The 26957-nt window shown below is 38.5% G+C and overlaps 1 protein-coding gene across 1 annotated transcript; it reads right to left on the bottom strand.

Annotated features, from left to right (window-relative positions):
- Positions 1 to 228: 228 nt before the first annotated feature.
- Positions 229 to 25913, bottom strand: SUGT1 (SGT1 homolog, MIS12 kinetochore complex assembly cochaperone). The gene is made up of 13 exons (XM_059839110.1): positions 25790 to 25913; positions 25660 to 25705; positions 22157 to 22247; positions 21410 to 21479; positions 21021 to 21091; positions 16918 to 16971; positions 15164 to 15180; positions 14075 to 14109; positions 13573 to 13669; positions 12452 to 12559; positions 2825 to 2915; positions 1360 to 1541; positions 229 to 758 (listed from the first exon to the last, which is right to left on the bottom strand). Exons 1-13 carry the CDS (start codon positions 25819 to 25821, stop codon positions 657 to 659), a joined length of 996 nt encoding a protein of 331 aa, XP_059695093.1. The 5' UTR covers positions 25822 to 25913; the 3' UTR covers positions 229 to 656.
- Between the last annotated feature and the right edge of the window lie 1044 nt (positions 25914 to 26957).

Genomic DNA, 26957 nt, shown 5'->3' with positions numbered 1-26957 from the left:
TATCACAGAGGTGGAAGGACTCCAAAGTGGGTGTTTTGTGTCTGCATCAAGAATAGCAATCTCATCCTCTTCACTGAATGCACATTTAGCTCCTATACATGCCAGTTTTTTTTTTTGAAGCAGTACATCCACATCCTTACCTTATCCTTACCTGTATGCTTTAAGTGATTCCCCTATCAAAAAAAACAATACTAAAAATGAAATAAAGCAGCTTCCTTATAGAAAAAGTTGTATTTACAGTTTTATTTAGCAGGGTTAAGGAGCAAACAATTTTAACACTGTTGTGAAAAGTGTTTTTACCCAAAATTGCCAAGATCTAATAAGTTATTGAACAGAAATACCAGGTGTAAGGCAATAATCCTGACCAGCCATTAGAGAGCACCCTATCCCAAAGAGGAGAGCTGATAAAGGTGGTAGAAAATTTGGACTGATGGACTCAATTCCCAGAAATTAAGACAGATGATAAAAATAGGGTTCCATTCTTGAGTATATCTTTAAGATCTGCAGATGAGGAATTTCTAAAGCACGCAAAATGTACAGACAATTCCTGTTTTCAAGGGAACATTCAGTGCTTTGAATCCAAGAATGCTATGTCCATACATAGTGGTCAGTACATGACTATGGCAACACACAGATGGTAAAGATCAGAAATAGGATTAGAATTTTTTCCATTCCACATCATCAGGAGGATTTACTTCTACCTTCCTTTTACCAACATCAGACCAGTTGGTGCTCAGAACTGTGCCACCAGACTCCATCTGCAATATGAGAGAGAGCTTGTTTAGTTTGCTGAGCATTCTAGTAATATAAAAGCCACAGTTCCTACAGCAAACTTTAAAGAGTAGTGATTAAACAGAAATTGCGTACTATGAAATAAAATTCGACAGAGCCATCATTCCATAATCTCCAGCCCAGCAGTACTTTTATCACTACTGGACACAGTGAGATGCTGCTTCATTAACAAGAAGCTTTTAAAGGGTCAGTCACTTTCTTGCCTGTGATGGCTACAAATTAAACTAGATTCAAGCAATCAAGAGGAATTTGATCCTTTCACCCCCTGGCAAGTCTTCAAGCTCTACATGAGCCAAACCTCTACTTCTTTCGGTAACACTGATTGAAATGAAGAGACCAGTGACAAAGCACAACCTCGGACGTATTAAGAGTCACATTCATCAGAGTACAGCTCTGCAGCTTTCAGTGAGTGTATCAGTATTTCCAACAGAACCACGGCCAAAATTTATTCATTTATAGACCTAAAATTTTGGTAACAGAGGCTTTTCCCAACATATGCAAAGTTTAGTAAATATTATCAGTGCACAAAAGTCACAGGTTTCTTCAGAGAAAACAATGAAGACTTACGAATGATTTGTTCATGGCACGTTTTACTTCATCTGTACCATCTGAATAGATTTGCTGGAAGAGTTTATTTAAAGCAGCATCTCCTTCTAACTTCTCATTTTTCTCCTCTTCTTTGATTTCAACTACCAGTTTGTCCCAGTTCCTTGTATAGTGAGACGATGATGGGTATAAGTGCTGCGTATCTGAAAACAGAAGTGTTAATTAACTAAGCATTTTCTCACAACTTTGAGAGCATCAGAGAACACAGACACATGTACCTGATGAATCAGAGATGATAATGGGACATGAAAATGCAAATGGACTCCTCTGAACTGATATAAGCATTGCAGAAACAAAAATAAAGGAAACTAAAAAATGCGGTTTATTTTTAGGTAAACAGAGTTATGTAATTTTGTTATCCAACGCACACAAAAAAAGCTGGCCAACAGCAACACAGATAATTGATATCAAAGACATTGGCTGACAGAAAAAAATACAAAACAGCAGCCTAGAGCCATAGAATAAGTTGAGCTAAATTTAAAAAAAATCTGAACATCAATATATCAGGAAATACAAATTCTGTCAAAGAGAGAATGTTCATCTGTATTGAAAACCTCCAATGTATTTCTCCAAGCGAAATCCAATACTTAGGGAAACAATAATTATTTAAGCAACAGGTCACATAACATAACAACTGCTGTCCTGGGTCCAGCCGGGACACAGTTAATTTTCTGCAGCAGTGGTGAGCAGGCCTGAAGCTCAGTGGGCATGGCCAGGAAGACACTCTACACCAGGGCACAACTTTGCTAGGGTGGGAGTAAGGGACTCTGGCAGCCCAGAAGAAGGGCAGGGCTTCCAGTCAAGAAAAAGGTGTGGAGAGGGGGAAGCCATCTATGCCCTGCTTCTTGTCACACTGGGTCCACTAGTGCATTTTGCATGTAAATCACTCTCTTTTTTGTAGCCTTTTGTTATTAATGTTGTTGCTGTTACTGTTTGTTTTCTAATTTAATTGCTGTTTCAAGTAAACTGTTTTTATCTCAACCCTTCACCTATTGTGCCTCCAATTCTCAACTCCATCCCACTGCAGTGAGAAAGGGGAGGGGAAAGGCAAGTGAGACGGAGAGTCCCAATGGGGCACTGAATTGGGAGGTACCATTCCTGTATCACAACACACACACTTAACAAGGTACAGAACTGCAAAACAGGGACCCAAGCAGATAAGCAGAATTAATGACAAGCATATATATATACCCTTAACAAATCATCAGATTAACAGAGGTTATGACTAAATTTAATATCTATGTTTCCCTAATGGCTTGCAGACTTTCTATCAATTCTTGACAGTGAAACCAAGACTATTAGGCTTTTTATTGCAAATATGAAGCTGTGATTTTATAAACAATATTTAATGCAAAACTATTATTAATAACTGTAACTCACTCAATACAAATAAACCATTTAATACTAAATAGCTCAGAGAACAAACCTGGCGTAAATTGTTTTAACTTAGGAGAATCTCCCTGGCCCTCCAGCTTCTCCCATCTTACAGCCTCTGGCTTCTTCATTTTTATCTCAACCTACAAAATACAAGACAAAGAACAAATCAATCCAGATGCAAACAACTCTGCCATGCGGTTCCAAAGTAGTTGGATCCTGCAGCTGTAAGAAAATACAAACATTTGGTTTTAGAAACACAGCCTCTAATATGAAACCTGTATCACAGCCAAATTTACCTACCTTACAAGATGAAGTTACTTGAGTTCAAGTCATATATCAAACAAGCTCCCGTGAGCCTGTGCAGCTTTTGTATCAGACTTCTATCCTTCTGTTCAGGACCACTTAACTTTCTTTTGCTTACTCTTCACTTGATTCTTTCTGCAAATTATGGCATCCCAAAGGTAACAATCAGTCCCAATGTCTCTACACTGCCAGGCTCCAAGGTATTGCCGTTCAAGCACCCCTTTCTTGGCAGTCAGCTCTAATAAGAAGCAGTTTTGAAAGACTACAAAATCCAACTTTATATAAGTTTACATTTCATTTACCAAAAAAAATCCATGTTTGATGTGTACTACACAAACCAGAGAAACACCCTGGGACTATGCAGATCTTCCCACTGGAGAAATTCAGAAGCTGTATTCATTTGGTTCAATGAACAAACATTGCTATGGAGAAAATTGTCAAGTATTCATTGACAAAACTGGCAATTAAAAATGGATGTGGTTGCAATTACCATAGGAGAAACAAAATTAAGTGAAGTATGTCATGCCCTATTCACAACTTCACATAATCCCTTTAGACAACCATACTGAAATGTTTTTTTTTTTCATAATTAACCTTCTCCTTTGGTTATAGGGTTATAAAGTTGCAAAACAAGGACTGTCTAATGTCACTTCTATTCACTTAAGGAGATGTCACAAAGCTCATACGATGCTATTAATTAACTGAAATCAGTGTTTGCTAAACTTCAGTGCTTCCTTATTTGCAAACAGCTCAGCAGAATCAAGTTCTTAGTTCCACCTAAAGCCACTACAACCTGGGGATCCCTGCAGACCCAAGAACAAAGGCACCACTGTAAAAGCTAACCTTAGATTCAAAACAGCAAGCTCATTGCACAGAATAATGTTGATCTGAAATCTGAACTTTATTTAATCCATTGTCAAATCAATCACTAGTAAGCAACAGACTGAGGTATGTTACCAAAATATAAAAAGTTAGCTCACTGAAGTTTTAATGCTTCCGTATTTGCAATCACAATGATTTTTAAGGAACAGAATATTCAGTTATGAATGTTTCTTTTTATTTTTTTATCCCTCAAGAAGCTACAAATTCCCAAGAGAAGCATAAATACTTATTTTCCACCACTAACATGTACTGAGAACAACAAAAAGTCTAAGATAAGAGGCATGCAATGTCCTTCAAGGCAGGCGAGAGCTTCAGTAAACTTCTAAGTCCAACACCCACATGTATTTGATTTCCCACTCCCTGCATCTGTTGGATTTTTCAATACTTTCAGCCACTTGACAAATCACAAATTAGGCATCAGAGTATCAATTTTGAAAGTAACATCACAGAAACAAAAATAACCTAATAAAATCCAAATGCTGTTAGTGTGGATGACCAACCTACCCCTCCTAGAAAGGCCTGTATTTCAGAGTTTAATATCGCAATTTGTGTGGATGCGGTGATTTCTGTTAAACTATGCAGAAGAATTACTCTTCAGTAAACCAAAAGAAGTCAGTAAAGCTACCTCTACTGGATTATTTTAAAAACATTTTTAAAATTGCAACCTTGAAGTTCCTTTCTTAACACCTACACTCAGAGATCTAATGCTCTGTTATTAGCTCAAGGAAGCATATTTGAATATCTACATATAAGACAATCAAGTAGCTCCACAAGTGGCAGAACTAGCAGGTTTTCTTTCCCCAGTGGCTTTGGATCTCCTGAGCCAAACATTTAAGTTAATTAGCTACTTACAAAGGAACTAATTAGTTACAAGTGAATATGAGTATTAATTTAAAACCACTCTCCTCTGTTTCTCATATAGACTCTTCTCAACTGAGGAGACTCTGTTATTGATTGAGTTGTGCATTTCAGTTGAGGCTCTAAAGTAAAGATTTTATACTCTACTCATTAGTGCATCTCCCAACATGTTTTAGGGGAGGGGGGGAGGAAAGCAGATGCTTGATATTCAAACTGCTGTCCCCTATATCTCTTCGATTTCTCTGTTTATTTTTTCTTTCACTAACTCCTCTTGCCCTTACACTACCTTCCAGTATCTCAAACACAGCTTATTTCATCCACACCAAAAATGACCTCTAATGCAATATAATGCTTGATGGACGTTTTTCTTCTCATAATACAATCCTCCTCAACAAATTCTTGTAAAGATCATTGGTTATTCATCACAGTACTCTGCCCATGCATAAAAAGAAGAAAATAAGGAACAACTTTAGTTTTGCTGCTCCAGTAATCCCCCTTGTTTTCTAATCTGCTAGCCCTTACATTTTGCTCTCTAAAACTGTTCCTAAAACAGTACTGCACAATAAACAGCCCTAAGGAGAAGCCAATGAAACAAACTAATTCCCATGTAGGATGCAGATTTCTTAACTCTAAACCATTTCAACCCTGCCAAGTTGGAAGCGCACACAGCTGAAGAACTGAGACAGAATGTATTTCTGACATGATTAAACTTCTACTCTGTCTACTACATCCACTTCAATTGAAGTTACTCATTAGGCGAAGTGGCAGGCAGGAGCAAAGCTAGGGAAATCATTAACTTCATACCATTATACAACCACATTTTCCAAAAATATAAAGCTATAAAGTTCTGCTTGTGAAGGCGCGTGTTTCTTCAACTTGAGAGCTCTATTTGATCTAAGAAGGAACAACTCAGTGAGTCCCAATTACATGCACAAATGGCAATGAATGCATTTAAATGAAGGTTTTAATACAGATACTGATAGCTATCACACAGAAAAGAAACACATCAGCACAGACATTTGTGTCATATCTAGCAAAAAAGTACTGTTAGCTTCTTCCTCTCCTTTGAAAAAAATTCACTTGGGCAAGAGAAATACATCAACGCTTTGCCAACTACTTTGATTCAACATTTATATTTCATAAAACGTATGCCTGTGCGCCTCATGCCAACTTTAGTATATAAGAATGGAAAATTTAACTGCAAATTAAATGCTCTGCATGCCACCTAAGGACAAGCCTAATTCCTCAGCTTCTCCTTGTAGCTCAAGCTGTGCAGCCACCTAACCATCTTGGCAGCCCTCTGCTAGGACTTGCTTCACTACATCAGTGCCTTTCTTGCACTGCTAAGCCTACAATGGAACATGGTACTCCAGATCTAGAAAAAATCCCAATGCAGATATAATACACTTTCTCTTTAAAGTCCCTTGTGTTTGGGTTCAAAGAGAGCAAAGCAAAAAGGAAAAGACACATGGAATTTTGAGAATATTTCATGCACTACTTGTTTGAAATACCATCTTTCTTCTATTGTCTAGAAGAAACACCACCCACAGTGAAAGGACACAGGTAAATTTCTACTCAGAGTTTTCTAGTCATAAAAGTAATCAATTTTTTAAAGCCTACCAGAGATTTGGACACGTTTGTTTGGGGCTTAATCCAAGAGCTAGCTATCAGAAAAGACACCACAGTTCCTCTCAAAACACATCCTGAACCATTTCATTGAAAGCATAAAAATAAAACAACACCTTATTTTAGGATGACTGGCATAAAAGAGTGTTTAATCCAGTTTTAAGAAATAATTCCTCCCCTTTGGAAAAGATCAACACTAGTTAGGCAACATTTATTTTCTAGGTAGATACTTATTGTTAAAAAGTTGAAACCTCCAATGCTTGATTTCACTTGAGCTTTCCTTCTGGGACAGGCAGTGGCAGTCTAACTGAGACACATTAAAAGGGGAAGAATTTTTATCTTCCACCCTAAATGGAGATGTTAGTGTACACCCTAAATGGTGTACACTGACAAACTGCAAGGGTTTTTGGTTTTTTTTTCCTAATTTTTACTGTGTTTTATATTTTACAGTCCATGGTAAGGGCAAGTTCATTTACCACTGGCAAATTTCTGTCAAGCCCCAGTCAGAACTGGCAAAGCTAAAACAACAGTCCAGCCATTAATTTTAAGACATACCAAAAGTATCCTTTTCAATTCTGGTGTTCTGCTGTATCAAACACCTGAAAACAGGAATTCAGTGTTTCTAATCAACTACTTTGTTATTTACTGAACTACTGACTGCCTTCTCTGAGCCGTAAATTTTAGGTGTTTAGAGTTGTCCTTCTGTGATCATCTCATGAATTTCATAGGATAAAATAGAACAGTCTTCTAAAAATATCAGAACTATTCAAATGTGCCTCTAAGAGCACATATGCCTACAGTTTTGGTGTCCTAATTACTCAGAGACCTTTTATATATTGCTTGTACTCTAAATTCCAAGATTTTTGGTCCATAACTTTAAACAAAATATACTAAGTTGAAAATAATTCTACAGTGTTATCACATACAACGATAATTAAGAAATTTATTGTATAGGGAGTATACTGCAACAGAAGGTATTTATTTGGTTTCTTTGCCAGCTATGTACTATGGGGAGCTGGGGGAAAAAGGTTCAAGTTTCCTCTGACTGATATTACATAGCCAACACCAAATTTTTGAATTTTAGAGGCGATGCTAGCAACAGAGACCATTTTGGTATTCTAAAGCTATTTGTCACTTTATTCTCCATGTAAACCATCATTATTCCAGTACTTCTCGAGACAGATAAACCCCCTTATGCATCGTTTTCTTTTGTGCATTTATATAAAGCATGGGCACTGACTTATACACATGTCTAAAATAATAGTTTTCAAAGTAGTATCAAGTTTAAATCTGTCTTAAATCCATCTTCATTCATACAAAAGGAAAAGAATAAAGCCAAACTTATTGATCAATAAGTAAATATTGCACCAGTCATAGTGAAGGTTTCGATGTGGTCTATCCAAGAAACTGCTCCAACTAGCCCTGCCTAATACATGTGAGAAATCTCAGAAAATTATCAATTCACCTTAAATGTTAGTTTATAATTTATACAAGATGCTCAAGAATGTACATGGGAGATATCAATCTCCATGAAACTCTTACAGTGAAAACAAGTACTCGAGAGCAGCCAAGTCTGCATTCAAGTCCATACAAGCAATTTAATGCAAGTACCCTAAACTGGAAAGTATCTTTTAAGGACTGGACTGCAGTGGTAAGACCCAACTTCAGTTAAAATAGATATGTTCCTCTGTATATCTGTTTGTGTACATTTGCCTCTGAATAGAGACTCTGATGACAGTCCAAGAGCGTGTGAAACAGTTCCACTCTTTGCCTTTTCCCTTACATTCAGCAACAGGCATCAGATCCAGTTAGCTTCACAGGGTATTCCAGCGTTTGTAAATCAAAATATTGGTTCACAGAAAAAAACAACATTCCACTGATGCACACAACCATATTCTTGGCATGAAGCTGCTGAGAGTGTGCTTCTCCCTCAGACATCTCTGTTAAGCAAAAAATGTCAACTGTAAAAGAGGCTGAAGCTTTCTAACACCTTCCCAGTCTGCAGCACAACTTTGATCTCTAATTAAAGGACAGTTCTGGGGTAAAGAAACCACATTTTACCACTTTTTCAAATAGCTCTATACTGCTGCAAGTCACTGCTTGCAAAAAGCCCAAAGCATTGCAAACTGAAAACTCACAGTAATTGTCCTCAGTCTATCTGCAGAGAGGGGGAAAACCAGAAGGCACTACCTCAACTTTCCTTCAAGGTCATAAGCACCAGCACTAAAAGCACACAGTCATCTTCACTCTCCTAAGTCTAAGGAGAAGAAAATCCCAAGCACCACCTAGAACTCATCAGAAGACCTACAGAAACTGCTCATGTTACACAAGTTTCCAGGAGAACATTGCAGAATATTCCCCTGGAATCCCAAATGCACTGACTGATAGACTGAGCAGAAGAGGGAAAAGAAAGTGAGGCTGATTGTGCATGTTTAATAAGAGTAGAAATCCTTACACTATTTGTACATTTCTACTCTCCTGACATATCTTCTGGACAGAGAATGACTAGATTTTTATTAAACGTATTTTTATGCCTTTTTCCTTCTATGAAGGGAGCATGATGACATTATGCACACTGAACCACAGAATAACTGCACCCAGGCAACTTGCAAAGAGCAAACCTGGTCCAGCCTTTACATTTTGGCTCCCTCTTCTGGAAAGAAGTAAAAAACCAAGCAGCACTAGTAAAGGGGCCTTCCTGCTGTGAAATGCTGAATGCCACAGTTTTCAGCTTCCATTTGAAAGACAAATCTCAAATTTCTACACTGCTTTTAGGCGCAGCTGTAACTTTTTGCTTGATAGATTGCTACAGTCAGACACCTCTGACAGATGAGGAGTATAATCAATAACATCAATTGATCTAGTTATAATCTATCAACTATGCTGCTAATGTACAAAATGCTATGCAAAAGAAGGGCTCAATTCAGTGGTATTCAGCATTTTCTAACACAAACTTTAACCTGAGGCCTAAGACCATCAGAGTTAAATGTTGAACAACAAGAGACAACTCTAAGTAAGTAACTTGCCACTAAATGTGAGCAGGAACCATAAGAAACTCAAAGTCTCAAAGTTCAATTTCCCAGCAGTGTTATCTATTGAACAGCAAGTAAATTTTCTAATTAGGTTAAAAAAAAAAAGGCTTCAAGTATGGTTATAATAGGTACAGTCACTATTAAAGGAGGCCTATATTATCTGTAAAACTGTTGACAGCTGGAGGATATAAAATATTAAAGGATGCATGAAGACAAATTTACAATTTTTATCTCAAAACTGGACTTCATCCACATATTATGCTGTTCTTGAGTTGGCATAAAATATTTTACATCTTCTAGTTCACAGCTTGAAGTCAAAGTCTGCAGATGACAAACACTAATCTATTTTTGTTCACACAGAAATTATTGAAACAGAGTAAAACATTTATCTACGCTACTTCTGTTACACTTGCTAGTCCTCTTTTTTCCAAAAAGACTTTGTATCTCAGAGCTTGACACAGTATGGATTGATTCAAAGGTATACTTTTAATTTCCTCACTGGGGAAGAAACAATCCTTAAGTTAGCAATTGTATTTTTCACTACTGTCAACACTCGCGGAAAGAACCAGTTCAGGAGTCTGAGTCCCGTCTGCTCTTTGCAGTCACTTTAGTATTTGTAGCTCTGCAAATAGAGTTAAGGCTGTTTTCTCCTCCTGAATTTGCATCCTTACCTTTGTGCCTTTGTATTTGTCAAGTAATGCTGAATTTCAAGCAGTATTGAGAAAACCCTCTACAGCTCCTCTAAGTTCCAAAATACGCAGGATTGTTCTACTCTCTGCCTTTTCTGCTGTTTCATTCTCTATCCCTTTATTTTTTTAGTTGTACAAAGTTCATGGACTCAAACTATTCTGCTCAAACTAGCCTGCTCATATGTTCCACTGTTTCCTCATGTATTTGCCCATGTAAGTGAAAAAGAAAGGCCAGAGTCTTTGTTGCCCAGTGATGACTATACGATACTAGTGGCAACGTGGCTCACACATTCAAAGCAGTAGGACAAAATAAAGCAGTATGAACAAATCAAATTATTCTCACCTGAAATTAATAATCTGCAGGAATAGATCCATATCTATCCCATGAAAACTTAACTTCTTTAGGATTGCATAGTAACAAGCTCATGTAATTGGGAAGATAACGAGATTAGGTCTTTCTTTCTAAGTCCTTACAAAAGGAATTCATGTAAATAGTACAACATAACATGAATGGTTTGAGAAGTTTTAATCAGTAAGATTAATTTACTCAAAGTACTACCTGATTATTTGCCATGCTGCTCATAAAAGCCAAGTATATACACAAAGCTAAGAAAAGAAAACTGAACTTCTGGTAATCAAACATTAAAGCTGCATCATTCCCTTAAAGTACTTAGTATTTTTCTAAGAAAAATATCCTAAACCTGTAAAGAAGTCTTTGCATACTCAACATCAAGCTGCTTTTAATTTTTTTTTCTTCCACACTCCATCTGGTGGTCAAAATAAGAACCAGCTGGGGCATGGTTTAAACTGTATTCCTTCACTATGCCCTCACAGGCAGCTTTATACAACTCCTTTCCACAAAAGTAAGGACATGCTGAAGCCCTTACTTCTACAGTTAGAACACCTTCTGTTTTACCTCTTACCCATTTTATCTCAAAAATAGTCTCTCACAAATATTTAGGAACAGTAACATTTGAAAATAAATGCAAAATATTTACAGTTCAGACACTGCCACCCCAGTTTTGGAACCTCAAAGTAAACTAGGCAGCAGACTACTAGAGATTATTTCAGAGATAAGCCCAGGGTAGAGATGGCAATGTAGAAAATACAAAGTCAAGTGAATTTCACAGTACTCAGCTCATGTAGATTCTTCCGAGGAAAGTAATACTAAACTTCAAAAGAAAATGAGAAGTGTAACACAAGCTAGGTTAAGAACATAAAGAAAACAGGACCTCACAGCTACTGTTCCTGACAAGGTCTGTCCTCATTCCACTCAAATTTATACAAATACTAAAAGACTACCAGAATTTTTAAATACTTTGAGCCATGTAAGCTACTACACTGTGGGTGGGATAAGTAAAGTCCTCAATCACACAACCTGCCCAGATTTCTTTGTACAAGGCGTGGAAAAACAAAACAAACTTTCTGTGGCAATCCTCTCATGCCATCCTGAAGTCCCTCTTCCATGAAATTACGCAAGAATTATTAGAGGTACCTTTCTGAGAATAGAACAGGTAAAATGGAACATGAGGATACAAGAGAACTTCCATAAGCTCTGCAGAACCACTGCTGAAATACAAGAGAAGAATCAACATCATATTCCAGCATTGGGGATTCAGGCTTGGCTCTGTGGACAAAGCATATGTCTGTCTATCCATTATGCCAACAAGAAATGCTATACCAGACCACTGCTCCTTATTTTTCTATACTTGTAATATAAAAGAAGCAAAACACTGAGATGGAAGCATTCTCTCACACCATGCCATTTTCATGTCTCCAGGCATGTACTATTTCCAGGAACAGCATGGAATACACTCTCTTGAAAAGCCATGGACAGTTAACCAAAGAGTTAACCTTCACCAGCTATGAAAGGGTAGAGAATAATTTCAGTGAAATCTTCTAAGTCTGACTTTTATTTCTTGGGCACACAAAGATAACAATGATTCACCACGGCTCCTGGAAGTTTTGTAAAAGGGTGTTCGTGCTTTCCTAATACCTGAATTTTAATAGTGAAGATTATAGACTTCTTTCTCTAGCAACAAGTGAAAGAACTGTCAACATAACTCTTTCATTTGCACTTCAAGAAGCACCATCACATTACTATTTCTGCTATTTGCACAACTTTAGAAAGTCTCCCACCAGCTGAAAGACACCTTGAAGAAAAAAAAAGCATTTCTATATGAAAAACAAGATATTATAACTGTTGCAGAGACACAAGACAGTAGAACAGAAACATTTTCAGTATTGCAACAGTCAAAGAAACAATTTACACTTTAAGAAGCTTACCTTTGTTGAAAGCACTTTAAACGTACTTTGCTCTGGCACTATAGAATGAAGAAGATCAAGCTTTAAGTTGAAGTTTTCACCTGATGGAAGTCTCACTGATGCATTCATCTATTAAAAGTTGAAAACACATCTCTGGTCATCTTTGATAGCAGCTCCATTTTCAAGTAAAGGACAGTCATTTCACACAGAGATTAAGTGATTAAATTAATATCATTTCAGATTATGCCATTACACTATTGCATTATTGGATGAGATGTTTCTGAGAAAATGAACAGAAGATTTCAGCCCTTGCTACACGTACTCAAAAACCCTACGATCTTGTCAGCTGGATCTTAAGTCTTTAGGGAAGGAATTATACAACAAATGGAGTATCAACATATCAATAATGGAACATGAAAACAATCTGCAGCTTCTCTTCTAATACAAGCAAACTACAGAACAAGCGCTCAGAGTATCTTAAAAATCTAAACCAGATCATAATAACCAAGTACTTCTGGTATTTAATGAAGTATCAAGTTAGTTAAGAATAAGAACCCAACTTTTTGATATTGTCAGTTAAATTAAACATGAAATCCATCGGTACAACATATGGTACTTCATTAAAGGGATTACTGTACTACCATAAAAAATATATTTTGCTGCCATGATTTTTTTTAGTGGTGCCAAATGGAAGAAAAACCTACGAAGCAATATCCAGTCTATTTCTCTAACTGTCCTAGAGCAAAACATTACTAATTCATACCTATTTTAAGAATACCTTATTTCTGCCCAGTCCTGCTCCAGATGCATGTACAGTCCAACATTTAAATCCAGATCAGTTCTTCCCCTACCCCTCCATACAGGCAGCTGAAACCCAGATGTTCCCTTGCAGCACGCACACCTCATACTGCTTGTGTTTAAATTCAATGGATGCTGCTGCAGCAACCCATCCCAATTCACCTGACTGGGCATACACTCATGTGCAGCACAACTGTGCTGTGAGAAGAGAAGCTCAGGCAGGACAGCTCCCTCCCCATTCTTTTCTGTGCTACTGTGGCACATAATGTTCACTGGCTTGAGTACTTGAGTTCACTGGCATGCAGGGAATTTAGGGACAAGTATCAATATCCAATACAAATCACCTTTCTCTCCAAAAACTGCACACTGACATCATCCTTCTGAGCATTCTTGATCATTATGGTCACAATTACTTGAGATTCTGTTTGGTACCAGTCATATCTTGAAAAAAGAAAAAAAAAGGAACTTTTTTTTTAATCACACAGCATATAAAATCATATCACTTTACTAAACCATTCACTTCTTAGTTCAGACTCTTTAACATAGCTCAAAAACATTACCTATACCAGGCACAATGGAACAGGCTTTGAATTAAGCTCAGCATGAGAATAAGAAAACAGAAACCAAAATGCTGATGCTATTCCCCTCTCTCCTGGTTAGGTTTAACCTCCCAAAAGTACCATTTAGATAGAAAAAAAGTGATAGCACTGAGTAACACTTCACTTGGACTGCCACATTTCTGAAGTTACCCCAAAAAAACCTCCTACAGTCATTATCCTGCTCCTCCAATCCCCAAGCTAAAGTGCAAATACTTTAAATTTCACAGTAAAGCTGAAGTCAACTTACTTGATCTTTGGTGGCAGAGGCTGCTGCTGCATATTCTAGTTGAAGCATATTCAATTGGAAAGAAAGTTAGATCAATGTAAGTGAAAATATACCAGGAAGTACTTTTCAAGGCACAAATAATTTTCACTGATTGCTCCCCTTTTCTTGACTCCAACCGCTCCTCTTCCCTGATTTATGTGTGAACATTAACTTACAGGTTTCCCACCGTTTAATCATTTATGGCAGACTACAAATTAAAAGTTCCAATTTACATTAAATGTGTTAGTCTGTAACTTGAAGATATTTCATAAATAGCAATTAAGTTCAACCTAAACTCATTTCTTCCTGGATAAGATGTATATATGGAAATCATCCAGTGACTATACTGCTAATCTATAAATCATGAAGGAAACCTGAAATAGGTCTGAGAACTCAAGGTTCAACTTTTAAGCATAAAACCCTTCTAAATATAAGATTTGTCTTTACATACTACCACCATGCTTCCTGTACATTTTTCTCCTCTACCCAATTCTCAAATGTAAAAAATTTAGGTTAACTATTACAGAGGTAGCAGAATATCCAATGAAAAGCCCCCCACTTTTTTTTTTGTCCCAAGAATAAAAAAAAAACACGAAGGAGATGTCAATTTCAACATTTCTTATGAAGACTTTCAATAAAAAAGACAACTGAAAGTTGAGCAGGTTGTAACAGAAAAAATGTCTACACAAACCACTTGCAAGCTTCTGGGAAAAAAAAAAAAAACTTACTTCCTAACAGTTCCAATCAAGTTATTAGTGACAATACAATTAACCACAACTGGTTACTTTGTAAATTAGGCTGCAGACTGCAAGCCACAGAGTTAAATTTTACCTCAACAGATGCAGAGTAATTACCAGATTTGTTAACTATTCCTCAGAGTTTCCAGGGCTCAAATTTTGCAGCCTTGGTCTCAAAAGCACTCATGTTCAGAAGAAAAGTTAAATACTTCAGAATTACACACAATATGAAAGATTCCTTTTAAAGCTTGGAAGTGAAGTCACTGAAGCATAAAATATACTCTAGCGTAACAGAAAAGTCAAAATAGTAAACATATTGAGGAAAATATCTTACCGAATCAGTCTGTGATGCTGAAAAAAAAAAGAAATTTCATTTTCAGAGAAAGACATATTGAACATACAAGGCACCCTAGCTGCTTCAGTTACTCCAGACATCCTGCATTCACTCCAGTCTCAACAGCAGAGAAGGTAGAAACACATCAGTTCTACCTCTAGTATTTTGCTTTCATGACACTCTACTTTTTAATCAGACTTCAAGCAGCAACTTGTGCAAACCAACAACTCTAATATAAAGCATGTTCTGATTAACTGAATCAAGAAACTTTCCATTACACCCCCCTGCTTACCTGAAATGCATACAGGCATTTTTTAATTAACACGACATCACAGGAAACAATAGGTTAAAAAATCACTGTCTGGGAGTCTGCACTGGGTTTATCATCCATCCATCCCCAGGAATAGCACAAAGCTCTCATCACATTTTTATCTCATGCTAGGGAAACTGCACTGGGGAATGAGATGGAAATTTCCCACTGGGGAATGAGATGGAAATTCACTCACATGACCCTAAATATACTGTAGCACTTGTATCTAAACTATAGCTCAGTACCCTCCAACCTTATAATTATTTTTTTCTAAAATATTTCAGATTAAATATGTTTGAAAAGAAACAAACTTTCCCTTTGCTTCTTTATAATGAACACTGACAAAAAGAGAAAAAAAATATTTAGCTGCAAAGAAGAAATCAGCTTTGTTATTTGCTTTGTTATTGCCTTTGTTGGTTTGTTTGCTTTGTTTTGCTGGTGTATCAGAGAATTAAGAAAATGGTTCAAGAAAGACAAGACAGTGAATATTCAGGATAAAACAAAACACTGCAAAATATAAATACAAGGGTAAAGATAAAAGTATATTGTAACCTCCTTCAGAAGAAATTGTCGTCCAAAGTAACTCTTTGCAAAAAAGACCATGCATGCCAATCACTTACCTAATTCTTCCAAATAAAAATAAACCTAGTAAAAAATGTCTCACAAAGCAGAAATCTTCTCATCCCTATACAACACAAAAGGGTTCTCTTCTATATGGTTTTTAGTCAACACATTGACACCAACTTGTTCTACTGTCCCATTCTCCAGTGCGCAGCACAGAGAGGAGGGAACATCACAACAGGCGGAGGAAAAAACGACACAAGTTATTCTGCTCTGCTCTCTTTCATCAAAATCCCCAGGCAGCCTAGCTCTGTGGGTGAGTTAATTGTCAGGGCTGTCTGTCTGTAGGAAGGTAGGAAAGGAAACCATGCTTACACTCAGTGACTACCATGGGTAGGTCGCCAGAACAGCCATTAGCATCTATGGTACTTTCCACATGGAATCAAGGAGCAAAATCTCCAAATTTCTACCTCTTTCCTTTATCTTCTGCAAGACTTGAAAACTTATTTTGATGTAGGCTTTAGATAGCAAGCTGACACACACTTCTACAGTTAAAATCAGTTCACAGTTGTGTATGAAAATAAGTTAAAATTAATTATGATTGTCTGATCTTTAAATAGGTACTCTCCTGGCACAGCTAATTATTACACTAAAAACCCAATATAAATCTTCCTGTAAATCTGAATGAAGCATGCAAGTGCTAAGGGTGTCTACTCCAAGAGAAACAAGAGATAGAAAAATGACTCCTAAAAAAGATTTTTCTTTCAGAACTAATTATTTTGTTCTAAATAAGAGGAAAGCAGTGAATCTTTGAGAAACATGACACAGCTTCCAAGCACAGGGCATATCAAATTCCTCACTAAGTAAACGTGTTTTTTCTTACCATTCAGCGTTTCTTCACATCTTTTAATCCAAATAGTAAAGGTATCATCTACATCTAGAAGAGATCAAACACAGTAATATTAAAACTCTTTCAAGCATTACATGTATTGCATGAAGAAAAAGTCCTCTCAGTTGCCAACTGGAACAAATCCCTCCCAAACGCGTATCAATTTATTAAAAAAGAAGTTATTTCCTATAACCTTGTAAACTCTGTCATTTCACTTAGGTTTTAAGTCTTTTTGTATGTGCTACATTTCATTAAATTCTAATCAATCTGTAAGAGACTAGATTTTATCTGACACAAATACGTTATTGCTTTCCAATCTGTTCAACTCCTATGTAGCTGTTTAGAAAGCAAGACACACGTCTTTACACATTTTTCCATTTTTCTTTAAATTACTTTTTCAAACAGTCACACGCTTCCTCTCCAGAGAAATGTCAAGAGAAATGGTCTGTTGTGTAGGCAAACAAAATCTGTACAACTTTTGACAAACATCAGGTATTCTCTCCTGGAAGCAAGCCTCCCAGACAGAAATTAATTCACTGGAAAATAGCTAAAAAGATGATACTGTAACAACAGAGCAAGCACCTTATTTCAACAATATTCCCAAAAACTCTTTCACCATGAAGTAAAAAAGTAGCAACAATGCTGACCAACAACTAAGAATAGCTGAACTTTTTCTAGTTTTACAAGTGAATTCACATTGTTAGCTATGAGGCAAAGGACATGAAGAAGCTCAGCAAAAGTTCCCAGCAGACATGCACATAACACCAAGTCTGACTCCACTGCAGCTACACAATGTACCCCAACCTTCCAAATATAAAACGTACATCAATTTTGAGGTGCATCTTAGGTCATAAAATTGCTACCCCACTCCTCAAGCCATTTCATCTCCACTTTTCTTCTGCCATCTGAGCAGACATCTAAGTTTTTTACCAAAAGAATGGGCAAACCCTGAAGCAGGCTGCCCAAACAGACTCTGGAATCTTCAGTCTTGGAGATACTTGGAAAACAATAGTAAAAGGCCCCAAGCAAACACATGCGAGTTCAAAATTAATATTTTTGGTCAGAGCACAGAATTATATGAATTCCAGAGCTCCCCTGAAACCTAAATTAATTTGTGTTTTCAAAACTTAGCACCGCAACCTAAAAAGACTTCCAAACTTTGCAGTCTAAGCAGTCTCCACTGATCCAGCCTCCCTCATCAGGAGGTGAGGAATTCTCTTTTTAACCATGACTAGACCTAGACTAGATTGCTATGCAATACAAACCTAAAAAGACAAGTCCAGAGTTAACTTCCCTAATTTTATAGATCACACTCTTTCCCTGAATTCTTGCACATTTTATAATTTGAGGCAAATGAATTTTGTTCTCTAAAATTGTATTATCCTCCCAGATAACTTATTTCTGCTAAAAACTGTAGTCCAGAAAACCTTTGTGGGTCTTCACTGACAAAAATCTACTAACTCCTAGAATACAAGAAAAGTAACAAGTTTCTTTTAAAAGCAGCCACATTCCAGTTTTACTGAATTCATTCAGTGGTCACAGCAAAAAAACCGAAGAAAATTCGAGAATAGTTGTCCTAAATCTACACAGCATACTGAAGAGTACCAGATTATACTCGTTCTTCAACTAAGGGAATAGGAACTGCAAAAATCTGCATGCATCACACATCTGAACAAAAGGAGTATTGCTTTCTAATGTTATTTCATAAAATAAAGAAACATTGCCTATTCCACACTCATCACATTAAAGTCCTACTTTGATATCCTTGTAGGTGGGTAATGGGAAGGTTGCTGTGGTACCCTGGGCCTGTCAGTCCTACCAGTGATGAGCACAAGTAGGAAGCTCAGCCTTATCAGCATTCCAGATTGAGATTTAAAACAGCCCTTACATTAGCAAAGAACAGAAACATGTATCCATGTACCTCTGCCCACTTGTGTGGCAAAGAAACCAGCTTTGCCAGCAAAGAATTCCCTACCACGGCAATTCTTCCCAAGGCAGCAACAGCTGAAGCCACTCTTCATCACCTGCCTAGCGTATTTTGCAAATTTTCCCTCTGTGCTTTGTTCATTTTGCATTAGCTGCATTTAACTGGAAGTTAATTGTGTTGCCAAAATGCCTATGCTCACAATTGTTTTCCCCTGGGATCCATGAAGCATTCCACAAAGGTAAACTGTTACTGACACAAACTTGCCAGCAAATTAGGTAATATATGAAAGAGAATCACCTAAGTCTGTAATTTTAAAAAGGCCTTCAGGAGACTCCTCATCTCACAGCAGGCTACAGAATTTTGTAATGAGATAGAGGAAGCGCAGCAGAAAGTATCTCCAAATGAGAGAGTAATCAGGAAGTGCGAGGAAGCTTCAGAAACTCTTCAACTGAGTAAGCAGCAAAACAACAGCAAATTAAATTCAAATAGGTAGAAATGAAGCAATTCAACACAGGAAAATGTGCTGTATTTCAGGGATTCTGAATTAGCAAAGAGGACCCCGGTATTCACTGACTTATCTAAAGAGATATCGGCAGCTCTGTGTTGCACTCTACAACATCAATAGCATGTGAGGTTACCCATGCACATGAAAAACTTCAAATTGATAAACTGATACTGGCTGCCTGCAGTAGGGCAAGAGTATGAAAAATAAAGATTAGGCATTCAATGAAATTCAGCAGTGATGAGCTTGGGAGATGTACAAAAAGTAACCTACCAAGTAAGGAAAGCAACACAGGTCCATGGAAGGAATCTCTTCCTTTCACGGAAAATTACAAAACAAAGAACTGACTAGACTGCAAAGACAAACCTGTCTCTACTGTAAAATTAAATTTTGAATGTTTGAATAACACCTAGTTATTCAAACTACCAATATAGAAAGAGTTTCATGAAACTTCTTATTTTCAACTCTTGTTCCAGGGCAGCCTAAACTGACAGCTGTGAGTTGCTGCAATTTCACCGCATCTCCCTTCTATCACTGGCCCAACACTGCTCTGCCACTTCACTTTTGACAGCTTCAGCACTCAGACTCTTTGTTGGGCCATTTCAACCCATTCATTCCAGAAGCAAAGACTTTAAAAATAGTAGCTTTCTGCAGACTTAATGCACTAAAATAAGAGGCTAAACAGGCACGAGAGTAATAAGGAGCATGATCACTTGGCACCAAGCACTAGCTTACACTTCTATGAAACTCCACTTTTAAATCAGAGGATTAGATCATTTATTTGGAAGACGCAAAGTAATTATATTTTTGCTAAGTCTACACGTCCCAGCCACTACTATTACAGATAAGACAATGAACTGAACAGATCTGAGACCATGACAATTCTTATCAGATTAGGACACTTTGCTCTGCATAACCTTTCAAGATGCTTTTTTTTTAAACATATTTTCTTACTGTTTGGAAGAGAGGATGAGGTTTTATTTATAATGGGGGATAGGAGAGAAGAGAAAGGAGTCACAACCATCTTCAATTGCTTTGTTTTGTGCTTCCCCATGTGTCCTACCAAAGCCTTCTGTTTTTAACAACTCATTTCCTGCTTACTGAATAGAGTCAGGTTTTAAAAAAGTTGCAAGTGTTCCCAAACTAAAAAGTACCCAAGTCCAGCCAGAAAGCCAACACTGCGAGACCAAAAAAGAGATATAATAAATAGGCTTCTGTAATTAAGTGGTATGTAATGTAAGGTAAAAATCCACTTTGTCAGTTTAAATACCCACCAAGGTGCACATTCTTTCTGAAGACTGATCTATTAAACTGTTTTAAGAAGAAATTCCAGCTATATGTAAGGAGCCTGCTCTATTAAAAATTTTTTCTATAGCACTTAAAACTACAACATTGCTACTATTTATCTTCAAGACCTCCAGGAAGCAGGAAAACATTTATAAAGAAAAAAATAAATCAGCTACTAATTGCTAAGAACTTTGATACACATTTTTAAACAGTTTAACACTTTCATGCAGTGATTGCATAAAGGTTCTCCAAAGTCAGACAGCTGATGTTAGGGACCAATACATTAGCCTTTTAAAAAAAAATCTTTGGTCTCCATTTAAATCTAACACATTGTCCATTATTTTAACATAACGAATACACACAAGAAACTTTAATACTTACTGTCCAGCCTCTGTCCCTCTCTGAAAGACTCTAAAGCAGATGCATAGTTTTTGATATGATATTCACCTAACCTGACACAAATAAAGAAAAATACAAGAAAACAGTGATTACTTTCCAGTGGAGTCCACATTCTACAGATAACATGCTATATTGGTTAAAATGACATGTAAGAATTTAAATTACCCAAAAGGTGTGGTTTTGAAATGGCGAGGGCATTACAATAATCACCCCAAACCAAATGGATTTATTACAAATGGGTTGCAAGCAGCATGGCTTTGAATTTATTCATTCTCAGTGTTGTAAAAAGTTTTCACAGAACCATAATCCAAACTCTGGTATTGACCTAGAGATTAGCACAATATTCCCAAAGTACCATAAATGATACATACCCTTTTCTAAGGAGCGCTACAGCATTATTTGGGTTGAGTTCCAGAGACTTTTTTGCATCAGCAACTGCATCTGTTGCAAGTCAATTTAAAGTTGAGAAACATAATGTTATAAAAAGCAGTGAACTGTCAAGTCTTTTAGTAGTGAAATTCTTCTAGGATGAACTATGTTATCTTTCTTAGCTGGCATACAAATCACACTGTCAGAATTAAGTCTAGCCACAACTGCCACACATGAATCCCTCACAGAGCTGCAGAGCTCTTATGTAAGATGCAGCATGACTTTCATTTAGCTAAATACTCTGCTTAGATGTGAAGCACGATTCTGTTTGTTTGGTTTTTACCGGAAAGAAAAAATAAACCAGATCTTGTTCAGTCAATCTTTTCCCAGGCATTATTCACTTATCACATTCCTACCATGACAGGATTCAGTCTCTACCAAGAACACAATGATGGAAGACACAAAAATCTCAAGATCTGCCTAAGAAGTCTGCTTATAAAAAGCTGCCAAGATAATACTAGACTGGAATCAAATAGAAAACTGGGACTCTAGAAAACCCATTTCACTGAAAGTTTTGCTGTAACAAAACAATCTAAGAAAACAAGATTATGTGCCAACACCAGAAACAGCATATTAGTTTCAGATAACATACTCTCTCGTTACTGTATTTGGCTTCAGATTGAAGACATCTCCTGTAAAACATGCATTATTATACACTTGTAAAAGGATTCTTAGACTGAAGATGTTACCAGCATATTTCTGTAGAAGAATATGAGCATAAGCTCGTTGACAATAACATTCGGCATCATCTGGATTCTTTTCCAAAGCTGTTGTCAGTTCCTGTAAACACACATCCAAAAAATGAAACACTACTTCAGAAATCCTCATAAAAACACAGTATCAAACTCTGTCAAGTAAGAGGCATTTCAGAGGATAAAATCCTAACTGGCATTTCTGTTTACCTGTTGCTTAGCTCTCAAGCACAAAGCTAAACTTTAGAGCCTGAAGTACAAGGAACCTGTCAATTATACCAAATTCAAGCAGACTGTTTCTTACTGTGAAGGAAGTGGGATTTCAAATGGTCTAAACACAAAATCTAACACAGATGATCCTCTCTATTCCAAAAACCTTCCTACAATTCTAAGCATACTTGTACACAGGTCTGCTGGATTTGAGAGAGCAGTGCAGTATTAGGAATTTGGAAATCAATGCACAGTACATCAGAACAGCTGTGTGGAGATAAGATGCTCTGAAATACCATGTAACACATATTATAGCACGGAAGAGATTGTTTCAATTTATGCTGAGCACAAAAGCAGAAGAAGGAAAGATTTATGGAGCACAAGGTTCAGAGGAGGTATTACTGAGCAATGGAAATAAGCATAAAGTAGTCCTTTGTTAAGGGAATCACAGGAGATATGGATTGAAATAATAACACATTGCTCTCTCTGAGAAAAGTTCACAACTTCGCACACAGAATAATATCACAGCAACTTGAAGCACACACTTGGAAAGAGCATCTCCAATTCTCTCCTTGTTGGTGAGAGAATTTCTTCCCTTTGCTAGAAGCCAGTCTTCCAAAAGGGACTACAGTACATTGCTACAGTACAGTAACTGTTTGCTAAGCTGACTTCTACTCAGACTTCCACCTGGAATCTAGCAAGTATGAAGGTAGCTAAGATACAAGCTTTAAAGCTGCAGAAATATTTGTACAGCACAGTTGCCAAAACTCTGTCCCACCAAGACAGAAAAAAGAAGGGAAGGAGGACTTGCCTTAGCTCTAAGGCAGACCAGTGTCTTTTTCTAACAGATGTCACACAAAGTGTTTATGCCACCTACGATTTACGGGGCCAGAACAGCTTCTTCTAGCAGTGACACAAAATCTTACAATGTAAGATACACACAGCTCTAGAGAGATACAGCACATGAATCGAAATCATTGGCAGTCTCTGAAGAAAGGGGCAAGCAGTAGGCAGCAGTAACTTGATCTACTTGTACCAATGCCTTCCTGAGATTTAAAGTCATTCAAAAGCAGCTGTCATTATGAAAATACTCATGGCTACAGGTATTCCACATGGCAGGGATGTGAGGCCCCGCACATATTAAAATTGGTTCATGTTATGCTGAGAGGTGAAGTACTTCTGACATTTGAAACCAAGCAGGGTCTGACTCTGCCACTGAACATCACAGGCACATCCAGGTGCAAAGGCACTGCTTTGACAGATCACCTCTCCCCCCAAACACTATTTCCTGTGATTTATGCTGATGACAGATGCACTGCTTAGAGCCAGCAACATATGAATGGATCCTCCTACAAAACTAACCCTCACCCCACGAAAACAAAGCAAAGCAAAGCCAAGCATTTCCAACAGTGTAAAACATCTCTTTTTGTGTGCTTTTTATCAGAAAGTTACCACATCTCATCCAGGCACACACACGGAGCAAGTAACTCCTGTAAGCTATTTGAGAAGCCAAGTAATGCTGAACTAGCACTGGGAACTCCAGACTATGGGCATCAGTAACAGTTACTTAGAACAAGCTTAGACTTTGCCCTCACACTCAAGTAAGTGCTTTCTGAATATTTTGACTCTAAAGGCCCTTACCATGTGACCAAATTGCAGATCTGTTTCTAAATACACTGGAAAATTCAGTAAAGAGTTTGCATGAATTAAAGGTGCTTCTGTCTCCACACAGTAGCTTACATTTTCAACTTAAAATGAGAATTCATTCACGAGTTCACAGCATTGTCATTCAGACAGTATTAGATGATCTTTCAATTGCATCAGATCCAGGTGCAGAAAGAAAAAGCACAATCTCCAGGAATTAAAGCAATGAAAAATCCCAAGGACATAGTGCAGAAATGCCAGGCCAACTGGACAGAAGCCCAGCCAGGTATGAAAGCATTACACAGCACCACTTCTACAGAACTGTCCCCCAGATTAGAAATACTAAGCACATGAACATAAAGATCACACATAAGCCCATGCAAGCACAGTGTAGCACCTGAAGACCTAAGCCTCCAAGTCAGCAAAATGCTGCCCTGAGATGTGGCACTTACCAGTTCAGAGAGCACCAAGCACAATCTGCCTACTCAGTACAGGGATTTGAAAACAAGGCCTAAACTGACACCAGTATTACTGTGTCAGGCATTAAATAATGCCTATAGAATGTGTTACATAATGTCCTGAAGCACTTAATGCACAAAAAAACTGAAACATAAGCTAGAAAAGCAAAACAACTACGTTAATCCAGGAAAAAATACAAAACCACATTCCGACAGTACTCCTTAATACTTCTGAAGACCTTTTAGTGTCAGGAATTTTTGGTTTGTTTGTTGGTTTGCTGGATTTTTTAACCACAAAATATGAAACTTACTCTTTTTTTACATTTTGAATTAGTTTAATTCTGCCATAAAGATTTGCTATTCCAAAGTGGTTTTTAAATGTCATTCACCTTTTGAAAAACTTCTACAAGTTACAGCCTAAACCCCAAAGAACTGAAAAATTTAGCTTCAACATTTTCTTTGTGGAAAGATAATTTGGTATCACTTAATGGCACTACCACCCACTCTCTTCAAGCAGTACTAACCTTTTACATCTTCTCCCCTCCCAAGTAGCTAAATAGAAACACTTATCCACCCTCCAGTTCTGTCTTCTCATCAACCATCTGTTTTAAGTAAAAATTACCTTAGAAAACAGATTAAAACATATTAACTGATGAAGTCATAGAACAGGCCAGGTTGGAAGGGACGTCAAAGGATCATCTCATCTAACCTTTCATGGGAAACCCTGCCTAGATAAGAGTATCTAGCAACCTGCCCATTCGTGTCTTGAAAATCTCCAGTGATGGGGATTCTACCACGTCCGTGGGGAGGTGTTTCAGTGAATGATCCTTCTCACTACATAAAAATTATTTTCTGTCGAGATGAAAGAAAGATCAGTCATGGTGCCCACAAAATACAGGGAGAGCAAAAAAAATTAAACCATAGCAGAATATAAACTAAGACGAAATACCTCTCTTCAATAAGCTTGGGGGTTTTACACCCACAAATCTTAACTGATTTAGTTGTGAGAACTACCATCTACCTACACAGAAGACAAAGTTTGGTTTGTTTTGCTTTCCCCCCCCACCACACCCCTTCTTTGCCACAGAGGCAGCACAAGTGCTGTGCCAGGTCTGTGCCGGGCTCCCCTGCAGCCCGACCTCACCTGAGCCAGGCTCCCGGGGAACCCCGGCCCGGCCCGGCCCTCACCTGCGCCGCCGCCCCCGGGTCCCGGTCGACGTCCGCGTCCGAGAACCTGCCAAGGAAACACAACGCCGTCAGCGAGCGGGAGGGCGGGCGGCGGGGCTGCGGGGGAGGCAGAGCCGGGGAGGGCGCTCACCGCGGCGGGGCCGCTCCCGCCGCCTCCTCCATACCGCCCGTGGCCCCCAGGAAACTTCTGGAGCCGCCGAGGCGCCCGCGCCGCACACACCGCGCAAGGCCGCGCCGCGCGGGGGCTGCCGGGAGGCGCGGGGGAGCGGCCGCGCAGGCCCCGCCCCAAGCGGAGGCCGCGGCGGAGCGGCCCTGCCGGCCCTTCCCACCGCCTCTTCCGCCCCGCAGCGCCCGCCCCACGCCTGCCCGCCGCGGGGAACCCCGGCCTCTCGGGGTTTGAGAGATTTGTGTCAAAGTCGGTAATTTTTTTTTTTTTTCAGTCGTTAACCTGTAGCTGGAGCAGCCAAGTAGTTGCGCGGTTGCGTTGTGAGCATCGTAGGCGTGGCTGATCTTTCGCTTTAAAGGAAAAGGGAAGACAGTCACCAGAGGAATTGGCTCCTGGGAGCCGCCAGGAGTGCAGTCAGCAGGGCTGGGCAGCGGACCCCAGGCTCAGAGGGAGGGAAGAAGTGCGCCCGAGGCGTGAGAAGCAAGGGATCGCAGAATCAGTTTGGTTGGAAATGATCATCGAGTCCAATCCTTCACTGAACACCACCATGATAACTAGGCCAAGTCCAGTATTTCCTTAAACACCTCCAGGGACCGTGACTCCACCACCTCCCTGGGCAGCCCATTCCAATATCTACGTGCCCTCGCTCTTCCTAATGTCCGACCTAAACCTCCCCAGGTGCAGTTTATGAGACCACTAGCAATAGGGGTTAGAGTATTAATTAATGAAAAAAGTTATATAATCTGTAAACAATGAAAGCTGATGCCTTTGTTAAAATGTATAAGCAGAGTGAAGTTTTAGTAATCAGAGAACCAGCCTTTGGTGGGTTACCACCTAGCTCCCTACTTTGTGCAAAACAGAATAAAAACCAGAAATACGTGTGTCAGCTGGTGCTGTGCACCAAGCACCCAGCCCATATTTAGGACAACAGCCTGGTGGACAGGACTTTCCAAAGGCAGCCTGAGGCCTTCATCCTCCTCCACCCCCTCTGGATGGAATTTCCTTCTGTGAAATGCCTCAAAAATAAACAAGTGCCTTTTTCTCCTCTGTGGCGTCACACACGTGTGGAAAAGAACTGCGGCCTCAATTTTTATTTTCTGACTCAGAAGTGGCTGGGATTTTAGCTGTTGTG

Source organism: Haemorhous mexicanus, chromosome 2 (assembly GCF_027477595.1).
Source record: "Haemorhous mexicanus isolate bHaeMex1 chromosome 2, bHaeMex1.pri, whole genome shotgun sequence".
Lineage (NCBI taxonomy): Eukaryota > Metazoa > Chordata > Aves > Passeriformes > Fringillidae > Haemorhous > Haemorhous mexicanus.
This window is presented reverse-complemented; position numbering and strand designations above follow the sequence as displayed.